At 42.2% G+C, this 13923-nt stretch overlaps 1 protein-coding gene across 2 annotated transcripts in view; it reads left to right on the forward strand.

Moving 5' to 3' along the window:
* The window catches only part of pkp4 (plakophilin 4), a 119310-nt gene that overhangs the window by 33660 nt on the left and 71727 nt on the right, over positions 1-13923 (forward strand). For both annotated transcript variants that reach the window (XM_049593329.1, XM_049593330.1), the window contains one exon: positions 10365-10477. In XM_049593329.1, the coding sequence (XP_049449286.1) occupies positions 10365-10477 (113 nt within the window). The remainder of the gene's footprint in view (positions 1-10364; positions 10478-13923) is intronic.

A 13923-nucleotide genomic window follows, 5' to 3' on the forward strand; every position in this document is an offset into this window, starting at 1 on the left:
AGATCTGCAACAGAAAACTACATTTTCTAAGAACCCAACTTCTGCAACAGTATTTATTCGGCTTTGACCTTAAATTCCATGTCTGTGTATACACCCGCAGCATGCCAATTTGCTCTGGATAGAGGAACTTGAAGAATCATTTTAGCTGCTCTGCAAGTTTTCTTGCTCTAAATGCTTGTAATGCCGCATTATTAATCCTGGCAGAAATGGTGTTCTATTGTAAACTTGCTTTTCCATTATCTGAGAGTGAATGATGTTTCACATTTCTGTTTGTGGCCTCTTGTCACATTATCAGCTTATGCAGTATAAAAGCTCTGGTGCAGCTGTGGGTGCTAAAGCAATTTTCTCCCTGTGATTCACCTATAGCGATGCCTGCAGCTGTACACTCTCTTACCTCAGCAAGCCACTTTACAGTATTTTTAAATGCCTTTCTCTCCAGCGTGATTATTATAATTCTGCTATTGTAGCATGACGCTGCAGCCAGTTTCCTCAAACCTTAGTAATTTAACAAGGTGACTTTGTGGCAGTTTTTGGAAGTAATTGCACTGCATGGTTCCTTCAGGTCTGGTCACACAGCCTGTTCTGAGGCCTGTTCTCTTCGCTCACACCTCGGGCCTGCTTCTCTGTCCCTGCTACTGCAGAAATCCTTTAACCTCTGCTGTCATTCTCCCACTGCGCAGCGGTGTCGCGCTCTCATTGGAATGGGTCTGCCACACTGCGGTGAGGATGCAGAGCTGTCAAGCCTCATTGCCACTTAATGAACAAACATATTTCTGTAAGATTCTCATCTTTGGTTAAGAGGGAAAGCCATCTGCACTGGTTATGCAAAATGGATCCCAACATCACAGATGAACATGCAGCCCCTATCTTTCCAGGCCCAGACCCAAATCACAGCACTACCAAAACACACTTTACCACAGACTCACACGGGCGGCAGTCGAGCTAAGAAGAACTATTAAGGATAAGATCTCAAGTCTTAATTAATAGTGGGATTTGGACACTCACTACCAAAGATTAGGCAGAGATTGCTCTGATGTATTGCTCACAATTATTATTCTGTCACATAAAGGAAGGTGCTGAGTTACCAAGAGTAGTCATGCACAATTTCACACATCACTAGCACAGCACCACATTATCCTAATTTATCACATACGGCATGTATGATGTTGTAGGTTCCTTGTTTTACGTACAGGAGGTGAAATGATGCATCTGTTCAGGTTGCACGGATGGTAAATCTCAGATGACACTAATATGCGTTCCTCTCCAGTAATGGCGGTTAGCAGAGAGAGATAGCATCACAAATCTTTGCATATGTTTTGTGAATAGTAGGGACAAATGCAAATGTGACCTAGCAAACCACACTAGCTACAAATGTATAGTGTCTGTGTAATAGAGCTGTACCAATTTTTTTTTTTTTTTTTTTTTTTACATTTGAGGCTTTTATTGAGGTTTTAAAATGAAGCCTCAAATGTCTGTTGTCATGTTTTATGACATCATGACCCTAAACAAAATGAAAAATCCTTGAATAAAATCCTCAATTTGAATAAACTGATTTATTGGATTAAATTAGTTACTCTTTTTTTTATTTTTATTATTATTATTATTATTATTAAATCAACTTTGTTATATAAATCGTCAGTTGCATCAGCAGAAACACATGTAGGCAGCAGGCTAATCCAAGGGATTATAATCACGCCCTTAGGCTAATAGCAACATTATGGTATGACAGAAATGGTGGCCAAGCAAATGCAGATATAGTATGCCGGCTCGTGTTCACATTTTCTGTTTGTCTATTTGAATGCACCTTATCAGGGAGGGAAACAACAATTCAAGAGTTTGCTGGTTGACCAATCATTGTGTGAAATATGTTTGAAACCAGTGCAGTGCAGAAAGTCTTTTCCTTGCATCACAGACAATCCGTCTTATCACGGTTGAAGAGCTTGGCTCAATTGGCAAGTTTGTGTTTACCACAGAGTCAGCAGCCTCTCTCATAGATGGTTTCTACTCAAACACGAAAATTCCGTCTTTTGGAACTGGTCAAGATTGAAACATTTATTTTTTGAAGAAGGTTAAAATACGGGACATCTGGTACAGCAGTGATATTCAACTTACATGTAGGGTGCTGGGTGGCCCTCTGACCATTTTCTTATACACAATAAAAATAAATTGATTCTGTCTTGCATATAAAAGCACGAAAGTAGAGCTTGTTTGTTTAAAAAAAAAATGTGGAAGGGAAGGATCCCCTGGACCCTAAACAGAGGTCCAGGCTAATTACTTATATATTAATTATTATTGTTTGTTAATGAACTGGCCCCTGGCTGCCTCCTGTCGTTTTCCAAAAAAAGGCCCCTAGTCAAAGCAAATTGAGTAACCCTGCAATAAAGTGTATCTCCCAGGCTGACTGCTTTGGTCTGGCAGATAAACACTTACTGTGCTGCCTGCCACAACACCAAATTCCATTCTCAAATGTTGAGAAACTGAAAAGAAAAGAAACATTTTTAAATGAAAATGTGTCACTTTTTAATCTGGTTTGATGTGCTGTGAAAGCCGAGGAACACCAGTACCAAATGCCAAGAGTTGAATTTCCAGTAAAACAAAATTATGACTGGTGTGCTAACTACATGCCAAATTAATCAGAGCACACTCGGCTAAATTGCCTCTCAAGTTACAACATGACCGGTTGCTGACAGGAAATGTAGCATTTAAAAGTTGTTTTTTGTTAAAGTGAGTTTGGTGCAGTGCTCACACCACACACGTGCCAGGGCGACATTACATCACTTCCACCCAACTTCATGGAGAACAATGAGGGTAAAACAACACCACTGATCTGTTTCAACCTTTTATGCTCTGGTCTAGCTTAGCTATAAACTTTAGGTTACTTGCATAACCCCAGTTCTCAGTAGCATAAGTGAGATTAGCATCAGTTAGCATTTTCTGTGCTAAATTCAAGTATACTGTATATTATTTAATTGACCTTACATGGTGGTGTAGCAGGGCTGTATAGAGTGCATGTGTAAGTCAGTGTATGTTAATATAGCTGTATGACATTTGGGGTATGTGTGTGTGTAAGCTCCCCCTCTTATCTATGCTGCACCAGCGTCTATGTGCTGAACCAGCAGCGGGCAGGAGCCACTTCAGGCATTTCAGATGGGTCTTGTATTGTCAGCATCCATAAAGATGACAAGGGAGCCTGTATATTGGTAGCGTGGTCTGCTGCCGTGTGTCATCTGTTTCTTTAGAGCCCATCTGAGGACACAAGGGGACAGGATCTGATTCAGCTCTGGGTCTACAAGCAGATCAGGCCCAACAGGCACATTATAATGGCAAATAAAGGCGTTAGAGGCCTTGTTGGTACAGTAAAGCTGGCCACCCATTGTCTCTGTCCTCCCTTTCCACACTAAGCCTGGTAGCAACCAAGGCTGCGCCCTCATCCATTAAATAAGCATAGGCCTTGCTTAACGGTCATTAATGCTGTGCTCAGTCTGACTTGGTGGATCGTTACACTGAATAGATGTGTCCCATTCTGTGCAGGGGCCAAGCATGGAAAGTGCAATGAGTTACATGGAGCAGTGAGTGCTCCCTCTCCATGGCTAATAGGAGCCCCACTTGTGAGTGTGATTCTTGTCCCTGTTTCATCAGACCAGGGCCCGTTTTGGTATATAGCCCTGTGCTATCAAAAGCTAATTATAGATATTCGCTATATCAAGGAGTTGCAAAGATGAAGGAAAGTCTCTTTAAATGTGTGAAACTTTTGTTTTGTTTTTTGCGAAGAAAAGCCTGAGATTGTGATTGTGAAGAGAAGCATGGCAGTAATCCTCAATGTCACCTGAAAAGCGAGTAAGCTCGGCATGACAGAAAGAGTGCATTGTTGCGTCATGGCTATAGGATCAAAGAGAGGCCACCTGACCTGTGCTGTCCTCCTGCTTCTCAAAAGTATGTGCCATCCTCACTGATGGAAATCGTGTTTCAGTTTTTAAAAATAAAGGCAATTTATTGAAAACAACCATATAAAAGAAGTATATCACTGCTAGAAAGATTGTCTTTTCATAAAAGTAGGCCGTCTCTGCAGTAAAAAGATACAAATACTTTAAATTTTGAGCTATATGACCAGAATAAAAAGGCTGTGGTATTTACTTTTGCTGAAGAGGTAGAAAACCTATATCTTCCTGAATGTAATGCACCGCATTGGTCCCTTAAATGCTCACGCTGGTGAATGACTTACTGCAAGCTTAGCCTTTTTGTTGAGTTTTTGGCACCAGTGTCAAATAACAGTTAAACATTCAGTTTCTGAAAACATTTTAGACGAGAACTAGACAAGGCAGTAACAGAGTCTTGGCTTGTATTTTATCAGTACTGCTTAGTTTGACCATTTAATCCCAGATTTATCAGTCTGGATTTTTTACAATACAGGGAACTGTATGACGCCCACTTCCTGTTCACAGATTCTCGTAATACAGCCAAACAGTGCACTAAAATATGTTTATTAACAACATTTTAGGCAAGAAAAAGGCCAAAACAGTAACAGAATCTTGATCAACACTGCCTAATTTTACCAATCTGATAATGGTCTGAGTTTGAGTGAGAGAGGAAGCAGCTGGTCTCTCTCGATCCACTTCTGTACTCTTTGTGTCTGTGGTGGCAAGCGCAAAAATGCGAAAGTACAATCTGCAGTTCCAGCAGCAGCCCTACAACCAGCAGAAATCCACTGGATGACGTGTTTCACTGCTGAGCTGAGAGATGAGCAGGAGGATCAGGGCGCTGGTAGGATGAAGGGAAGTTTACCACAGTTCATTTCCACACACTGCCCACATTATGATACAAAGCTAGCTGGAAATCTGTAAAGTATCCCTTTAATATACATACTCAGAACAGGGCTGCAAAAAGACCTGGTTGACACAGCTTCATGCAGGAAGCCTCACACTTCCTCCATGCCTTGCTCCATAGTAAGAAAACAGCAGGGTCGGGGCGAGCACGTAGGCAGGATGCCCGCCCGCTATAGCCTCGGAGCAACTCTGAATATCAGTAGTGACAAGAGACCTTAGTGCCTTATGGTTGCAACAGATGTCTCTCTCTGCTGCGCTTGATCAAGATCACAGACCGTCTAATCAGCCAGATTGAAGGCCAGCCACACTTTGTGTCAAATATTAAGAAAGGCATAGCTGTTTATTTCTCTTGTGCCTTGCATGTACGGCCGTGTAATGAGAAGTGCTGCCTAAGATGAAGTTGCCAGACTTGACGAGGTGACACACTGCCAAACAAAACAATTGGATTATGAGCTTAAAAGAAAGAAGGCACAGAAATGGTGGGCCAAGAATAGTGGCATTTGCAGACGCAGGAAATCTCTGTCTCCATTTAGATGGTAAACAAAACAGTTTGTTCTTTCTAGCTGTGTTTTTTTTTTCCCCACAAGCATCTGCTGCATATTCATACATGACAAGCACAGTGTAACTCAATAAACTTTACACATGCAAGATTAATTGTATCATATTGATCTATGTAGGGGTGTTTGTTTGGGAATGAATGAGAATCCATATGTCCATTTGTATTTATCAGTCCCTCCAGGATTTTGCAGGCTCTTTTTGGGATTGTCGCGGCCAAAAATGCCCAATTTCACGGCAGCTTTTCTAAAAACTTAGTGTTTTTTTTTTTGTTGTTGTTTTTTTAAACAAGGAAATTGCAGGAGCAAGTGCAAGAATAGTTGCTTTTTATGTTTAATTCATTGAAAATCAAAGGCATCTTGTCCAAGTGAGAATAAAACCGCACTGTTCTGAGTTCGTAATTCATACTACACTAAAGGTAGCACTAACCATGCACCATTACCTTGATTCTTTCAGCTCTTTCATTAGATCTAGGTGCAACAGCCTCTGTCATGATGATTTTTCTTGTCTGTTTCAACATGTTTCAGCCATTCCTGAATTGTGTTGCAAAACAGCTAACCCCTGCTTTCATGCAGAACATCAGAGATTAGCCTTGCTTGATCTTTAGCTGTAATTTTAGTTTGTAAATGTGAGATGCGCGTGTTGCATGGTACATGTTCACAACTAGGGGTGGGGGGGAAAATCGATACAGCATAGTGTTGCTTTATTTTTGTGTGACAATAACAAATCAGTGCCAAGTATCAATTTTATTATATAAATTACTAATGTTACAAATTAAACTTTAGGTTGCCTACTAGAATATTATAATTAGTTGCTTTGTCAGTTCACTAGAGACACTTTCATTCATTCATTTTCTGAAACCACTTATCCTGTTAGGGGTGGCAGAGGGGGCTGGAGCCTATCCCAGCTGACATTGGGCGAGAGGCAGGGCACACCCTGGACCGGTCATCAGCCTATAGCAGGGCTGACACATAGAGATGGATATCCATTCACACTCATGTTCACACTTACAGGCAATTTAGAGTCACAAGTTAACCTGCATGTCTTAGGACTGTACGAGGAAGCTGGAGTACCCGGAGAGAACCAACGCTGACACGAGGGGAACATGCAAACTCTGACAAAATTGCAGGGTTGGGCAGAATTTACGGGGATTGGTTGAAATTGCATTAATTGTTGCAGCTGAAATAATTGAATGTTCAATTTTTCTCTCTCCTTCCTGTGTAATCTATATGTGTCCATATGGATTATACCCCTCTCTTGTCACTCTCACCTTATGTTCTCTCTCCTGCACGTTGGTGGCAGAATCACACACTGGAGTAATTCCAGATTTGTATCGAGTAGACTGTGTTTGGATCATCTCTCCTTCTGTATCGCTCTTGCTCACCCTCTTGTCACTATTATTCAGTGTCCTCTCTCTCTTATACAGTGAAGGTCTAACGTTAAGTCATATCCCTTGTTTCCACCCAAAGTCATCTTATTACCACAGCCATGTAAATGCTTACAAGATACAGGCGTCTTTTGCGTGTGCAGGATGGTGTCACAGTAGTTCAGTCTTTAGACTTTCTCTCGTGGGTGCCAATCTGCTGCCAATCACTGCTACATTGTGCATCACTTAGTTCAGCCCTGGGGCTTGGTACAAAAAGAGTCCATATTGTTTGTGACCTTCAGGCTCTGTGTGCATTTCTGCAAGGAGTGTGTGTGCAGGAACAAGTGTTCAGATCTCGCCATTTCTTGCTAAAAACAAAAAACCCCTGATGTTTTGTAACAGCCAATTTCCTAAACTGAATGCTGTCAGAAACAGCCCATGAATTGAATATGTCCTTCCCCCCTCGACAGTCTGCACATAGGTGTTGCAGAAATACATCTCAGTGTTTTGATTATTCACACTGAGCCACATCTGTCTCGAGAAAAGTAAGAATGGAAACGGGGATGATTGTTTGGAATGAAAGGTTGAAATTGGCAATTTTCATGCGACTAAATCTCTCAGTGGGGGTTATGTGTCACACAGAAGACTGATGGCTCATTTATTCTTCTAAGTAAATCAGTGTTGTGGCCACTCTATCTCTGTCCTGCTCACGGAGCTGTATCTGCACTCTGCTAGCTTGTGGGTGTGTCTTGTATCAGAAACAACCAGACGTAGGGATGATCCCTGCTATTTCCGAGGGAGACTGCATCTTAACACTGGCCTGTGCTGGGCGATAAAATGATTGGGATGATCTAAAAGTGAAAATGTAATTTACTCGATCATATACAAGGGAATTGCACTGCGTTCTTGTGTGTTCCTCTAATAGCAAATGGCAGCTCATGTGAATAAGTGAATATTCAACCAAAGATAATGACACTGACGGGAATAGTTTTTCTAATTATATAATTTGTTTGAAGTCCCCCTAAAGACAGGTTTTAAAGTATAGATACTCTGCTATGGTTAATATTTTGTTTAACATGGTTTCCCCTCATAAAACATAAAAATAGCAAAGAGGCTGGAAGCAGAGCTGCTCTTTCTCCCTCATTCAGAAATTCTGGATCTGACCTCAGGCGATGCCTACCACCGCTTTGTGCACTCTGTTTCGCTTTACACCAGTGCTAAAACAAAGTGTGGTCTGGTGGGTCTGGCTATGGGAGATTGGTGCCAGGTTGACCGGTGAAAAGGCAGCAGGCATCAAGAATGCTAGCGTTAGCATTAGAGGAAACATGGGAGAGATTCTGCCACACATGTCTGAGCCTCAGTCAGACCTAGACTCAGATGAGAAGTCTGTTTTGTTCCAAAATTGGCAACTAGCAAACATATCGGAATGATAAGAGCATGTAGCATCTTCCATTTATATATGTAGTTAGCTTCTAGGCTATATGGCAGTGATTGACACAGCCATAGGAGTGTGAAGGGAAGCTCCAGGGTCTGGTTTTCATCCAAAAACTGCACATTCCTCCATGTTTGCTGTCAAAACTTTCACTATGCTAATGCAAACTCTGCTCTCTGTACTGACAAGTCCGCTCTCAGGTTTCCTTGCTGGTGTTGACGTCTGTTCCCCAGTCGATTTGCGTTTCCTGTATTCGACAGCGATTGTCTTTCATTTTAGTGACCTAATCTAGTCGCCTAATCTAGCTTGCCCGGAGTATGTTTAAATCTCAGATGTAAGGAAAGTGCACAGGCATCGTTTGCTTCAGTAGAAGAATGTGAAAACACCGCTGTAGTGAAAAACTTGGCAGAGATGCAGGTGGCTTGGCACATTTTTCAACCACATCAACTATCACCAGTACTAACTAATGGTCTTCCTCAGTATAATTACTCACAATTGTTGGTTTATAACAGCTAAAGCAAAGTTAACATTTTCTGCTGTTGCCTCGCAAAAACAGCTTTCAAGCAGAAACCCCTCCCTGCAAAGCTTTTATTGGAAAGCAGCTCTTGAAAAGGCATTTTATTTGTCATGAAGATCAGCAGTGTTTTGTTAGCTGCACTGTTGTTCAGTAAAAATTGATTTTACACATCAAGATGTGGATACATTGTGCACTATTTTGTCACTGGATTTGGTTTAAATGCTGCAAAAGGCGATGTTACCAGAGGATACAGCCACTGGCAATGACTGCAGGCTTTTATACTGGTTTGTGCAATCCAGCACACCCCCACCTTGTAATGAAGGTAAACAATAGTTCCTCTGCACCATGCTGTCCTCTTTAGTATATTAATACCATGTATATTCATTTCACCATCAAGCATCAGGATAACAAATATTTTCTTTTGGATAATTGAAGGTCTGTTGTATCTTATTTGCATACACGCAGCACAAGATGTAATCAGGGTTGCTCATGGCACTGCGCAGGTATCTCAGCCACATGAAAGAATGTCATTAAGGAAAAAGGACTGAGCAGGTTCCCCTCCTGCATGCTCCCTCTCACTGCAGTTAAGCTTCACATATCTACAGCTGAGGTAGAGGAGAGCAGAGCGGTGGAGGGTTTAAAGCAGCGGTTTGGGGGAGGGGTGAGTAGAGCGTGTCTACAATGTGAAAGGAAATTTCAGTGCACCCTCAGGGAACATGGGAGAGGAGGTGTGAAAAGTAGGCTGGTCTTAGTGTCGTGGAGTGACTAAACTTCCTCAGACAGGTCACAAAAGAGGCTGAGGGTTGGAGTGTGTGTGTGTGTGTGTGTGCCTGTGCCTTAAAGCGGCTGGCTGTGATTGTAATTGACCATGGTAATGGACATTACATGGGACAGCTAAGGATAGCAGGCGAGGATCCTGCCATCTGTACATAGAGTCATGGTGAGTGGGGCCTTTTTGCAAGAAAAAACCTGAGTGTTGGCTCGCAAGTGAGGATACTGCCATGGTAGTGGTGTGGGTGACCATAAAGGTATTTCTAAGGCATGCAAATGAGTGTGTGTGTGTGTGTGTGTGTGTGTGTGTGTGTGTGTGTGTGTGTGTGTGTGTGTGTGTGCATGTGCAATCATTTGTCTGTGTACATAAGGCCCTGTGTGTGTCTTATGAGTGTCATGATGCAGTGCTTGGAGCTAGAGAGCTGTGCAAGTAATAGCCTCGCTCAGGCTAGATAATTAGTCAAATGCTGATTTCTACTCGACTCCCATAGGAACAGTGCCACCAAGGCTAAATATCACCCACTGAAGTGGTGCTTATCTCTCTGTGTGGGCTGGAGAAATGGCAGTACCATATAGCCCGTGTGTGTGAGAGTGTGTGTGTGTGTGTGTGTGTGGGAATGTGCATGCTCTCTATGTTTTAAGCTACTTTTGAGGTAACATTTATATCTGGAATTAGCTTGTTCGCAGTGTGTTTAAGCCCCTTTTTTGTGTCATCATTAACCCAACATGCCGCGATGAAGCACAATGCTGTTGAAGCTAGCTGTCAAACTGTCAACCTCCCTCCCTCGTATTGACTTCACATTTGTCGTATCGAAGTATGTAATGCTCACTGTGATGAGAATGTGTTCCTGACCTTCTGTCCCATGTCTTTTTTTCTGTTGTTGTTGTGTTTATGCACAGGAGCTCCAGTTTGAGCGGCTAACCAGGGAGCTGGAAGTGGAGAGGCAGATTGTGGCCAATCAGCTGGAAAGATGCAGACTCGGGGCCGAGTCGCCAGGCGCTGGTAGCAGCAGGTAATGAGAAGCTGCACATACACACACACACACACACACAGACACACATGCGCACACAGAGCCACAATCCAACACATGGCGTTTTCATCCTTCACAGCAGTGACCGTATTCCATAGTGTAACCTTATGGCACAGTGATGGAGCATCCCAGTGAGCTCAAATATGATTGGACTGTAAATCTAAAAATGTCCCCCTCCTGTCCTGTTATTTAGAAATGGAAAGAACTGCTCCGGTGTTATCTAAAGCTGAGCTCAGACTACAGGAATTTTGGGCCAATTTATCCCCGATTCACACCTGCAGACAATCGGAGGAGAAATACAGTCTGGGACCTTGGTCAGTACTGATGTTCGGCCCAGATTATTTAGTAATGTGAGAGGTTTACAGAACCAAGGCTGCGCCTGACTCAGAATTATGTCAGTGGAATTAGATTTGGCTGTATAATATGAATAGTCAACATTTTTGTCCATATAAAGTTTGAACAGGCTCAGAGGGAGCTTCACTGAGACAGTGGCATTCACGTCGTAAACAAGCTAACTATGCTAACGACATATCAGAAATGTGCAACCATTTTTACAGACGCTAGATATCAAACAAAAGTCAGAGACTGTGTTGTATTAAGTTGCTGTGAGCTGTACATTCACCACTTCTAAACAGAGGAGAGAATTATCTTAGAGCCTCTGGGTTCAAAGCCTCTCCTCTTCTGTGCCGCTGCATCGTGTCTGCACCTCTCTGTACCAAAAAGTAGCATGAAAGTCGAGAGCACTCATTCCACAGCAGAAACTGGGGACCAAAACATCCCAGAAGTACACTGCACAGCACACTGACTAGAAGACAGAAAAATGACTGCTCAACTTGAAGCAATCTCAAACGAGTGAGGTGTCTCCGACTGATGATTCGAATCTCTGATTTTCAAGGGGCAGCCCGACACAGATCCAGTCATAAACCTCGCAGACTGCTTGCACACTCATCAGTTCGCTCCAGTAATTTTAAACATCTGGGATATAAGGAGTTAAAATCTGGACAATTGCAGTTATGAGTGCATTAGTACAGAGCAGCTGACAGTGAGGCCGCTAAACATTCTCGCCCATGAGGGTAATGTTGGCTATCATACTGCTGTTGTTAGATATTAAAACTAACAGTTAAAATCTCACCTTCAGTTCTCACTGAAAAATGGACAACCCATCATTACCCAAATGTTTTCTCATCCAGACTCTTTTAGCCTCCTGCTTTTGTTTTTTTTCTCAGTCCAAAGCATTTTTTAACATTACTGCAAGTTGTCACACCAGATCAGTCTCCATTTTGTTTAAAGCTGCTTCTCCATGTGATCACGTGGGGGGGTGCATTCATGCTCCCTCTGGCACAATAATCTTAATAATATCATGTAGTCTTGTTGCGTATGCATGTTTGGGGTTAAAGAGAAGAACATGAGCAAAAATTCTCCTTATGTCCATGATGCAACTGGTTTTCAAAATCGGTCAGGATTTTAAAACTCCTGTAGTCTGAGCCCAGCTTCAGCTTATCAGAAACTCACTTGTGTCAGTTAGCAGTTTAAATGTGCAGGATTTTGTACCGGCTAATTGAGTCAAATCGCTTTTATGTAAAGCTTAAATGAAAATATAAAAAACTGTCTTTGTAGGCAAAATATTAAGCTGTAATGTTTATCAGTAACAGAAGGTGCATGTGTTTGTGAACGTGCATGATAGTGGAGTGTTGTTTGCTCAGTGAAGCGCTGCTGTCAGTGTTGAAGGAGTGTGGAGCTTCTGAGTTTGTTCTGGGAACTCATTCCCATTTCATCAGCTAAGACACTAGGCTGCCTGATCATCACACCTCAGTGACCACACATTCTGTCCTGTCTGCTGTGGCTCAGACATGTCAGGTTCATTTGTACAGCTCAATACCACGTACAATATCCCAATGGGCTTCACAGAGCCGCTGTGAAGAAGAGTTGACACCAGTCTTATATTATAGCGTGGCTTGACGGTTTACCTCAATGTCATGTGACAGAGATACAGAGGATATGGAGATGCAGTGATACACAGGAATGCTGTTGGTACTGGCCAATAACAGCTATATGAATTAATAACGGCAGCTGGCAAGAAAAAAAACTATACTGAGTAAAATCCTGCAGAATAAAAACATCAAGGTCAAGGTTTGAAATGTGTGCGTGTTTTGTAACATTCATTCATGCATCACTGTTTTCAGTTGTAGTTCCCCTTATTAAACAAGTAATATTTGGGTCCAGTTAAAAATGGAATTTCTTATCATGGCAAGGGAAATTATAATAGAGGTTAACAGACTGTGACATTTAACAGATTGTTCAATGGTCAGATTTTTCAGGCAGTATTGATATGATGGTTCTTTGTTTCTTTGCTTTCATAAAGGCTAGAAGTTTTGATGGCACAGTGTAGTGTTGTACTCTGTGGGTATTTTACTAATGATTAACTATTATACTCTGATTTGTAGCTTTTAATGTGTTATGTCTCTGAGGACAGTTTATGATAGCATACAAGGTTGTTGTTGATAATGGTCAGATTTTGAATTAAACATAGTGACTCAATATGGTCATGGACACATGTGACTACATGCTAGTCGGCTTTTACATTGGCACTTATGGCTGTGCTGAGTCAAACCATGCTACATTTATAGGGGTTTACATTACCAGTTTAATTGCGCCAATTTGCGCCAAGTCTCTGGAGCCAGGCCAAAATGTGCCCGACCCCCTCTAAGGCAGTTGCAGTGACATCAGATAAACTTCGTCAGGCGACAATTCAGTGACATGTTTAAAAAAAAAAAAAACACTAGCCCTGCTTACTGGAGTGAGACAACCGTGCATTCAGAAATATTCCAAGCGAGCTGGAGGGAATTTGGCATGTGTTAGTGCAGCGCTGAGAGAAAATTTAAAAATGCTGACATCAGCACTAGAAAGTTATTGACCACAATAACACCTGCAGGGCGGACAAAAAAAATTTCCGTTGACGCACAAGCACGTCACAGATAAAGACACACCTTCAAGTGGGAAGTCCTGCAGGGCTTTAACATTGGCTCTTTCGGCCACGCTGTGTCAAACCATGCCATGATTTCTGTTAAAACATGCCAAACCACAGCCTAGATGGATCATCTTAGGACTTGGGCCAAAAACTCACCCAACTGCCTCCAAGTGGGTAGCAGTGACGTCTTGCCAATTGCAGCCAACACCTGACGATCCCCTTCTGATCCTCAATCATTCGTATGTTGCAAGACTCAACTCCTGTCTGTCCATGCAGGAGATAGAGAGGGAGAAGAGTCTCTCTGCATACAGCTGTCAGTGCTTCAGTAGCTTCTAACTAGATCTCTGTGGTGTGGAGTTTAGTTTCTCTCCTGCGTCCTGTTTGTACTTTCAGATAGCTGCTTTAAGCTGTATAGGAGTCATGTTAAGTTACTGCTGATGAAAACCCAAAATTTCCTTAT

This window comes from Epinephelus fuscoguttatus, linkage group LG13 (genome assembly GCF_011397635.1).
Source record: "Epinephelus fuscoguttatus linkage group LG13, E.fuscoguttatus.final_Chr_v1".
Taxonomy (NCBI): Eukaryota; Metazoa; Chordata; class Actinopteri; order Perciformes; family Serranidae; genus Epinephelus; species Epinephelus fuscoguttatus.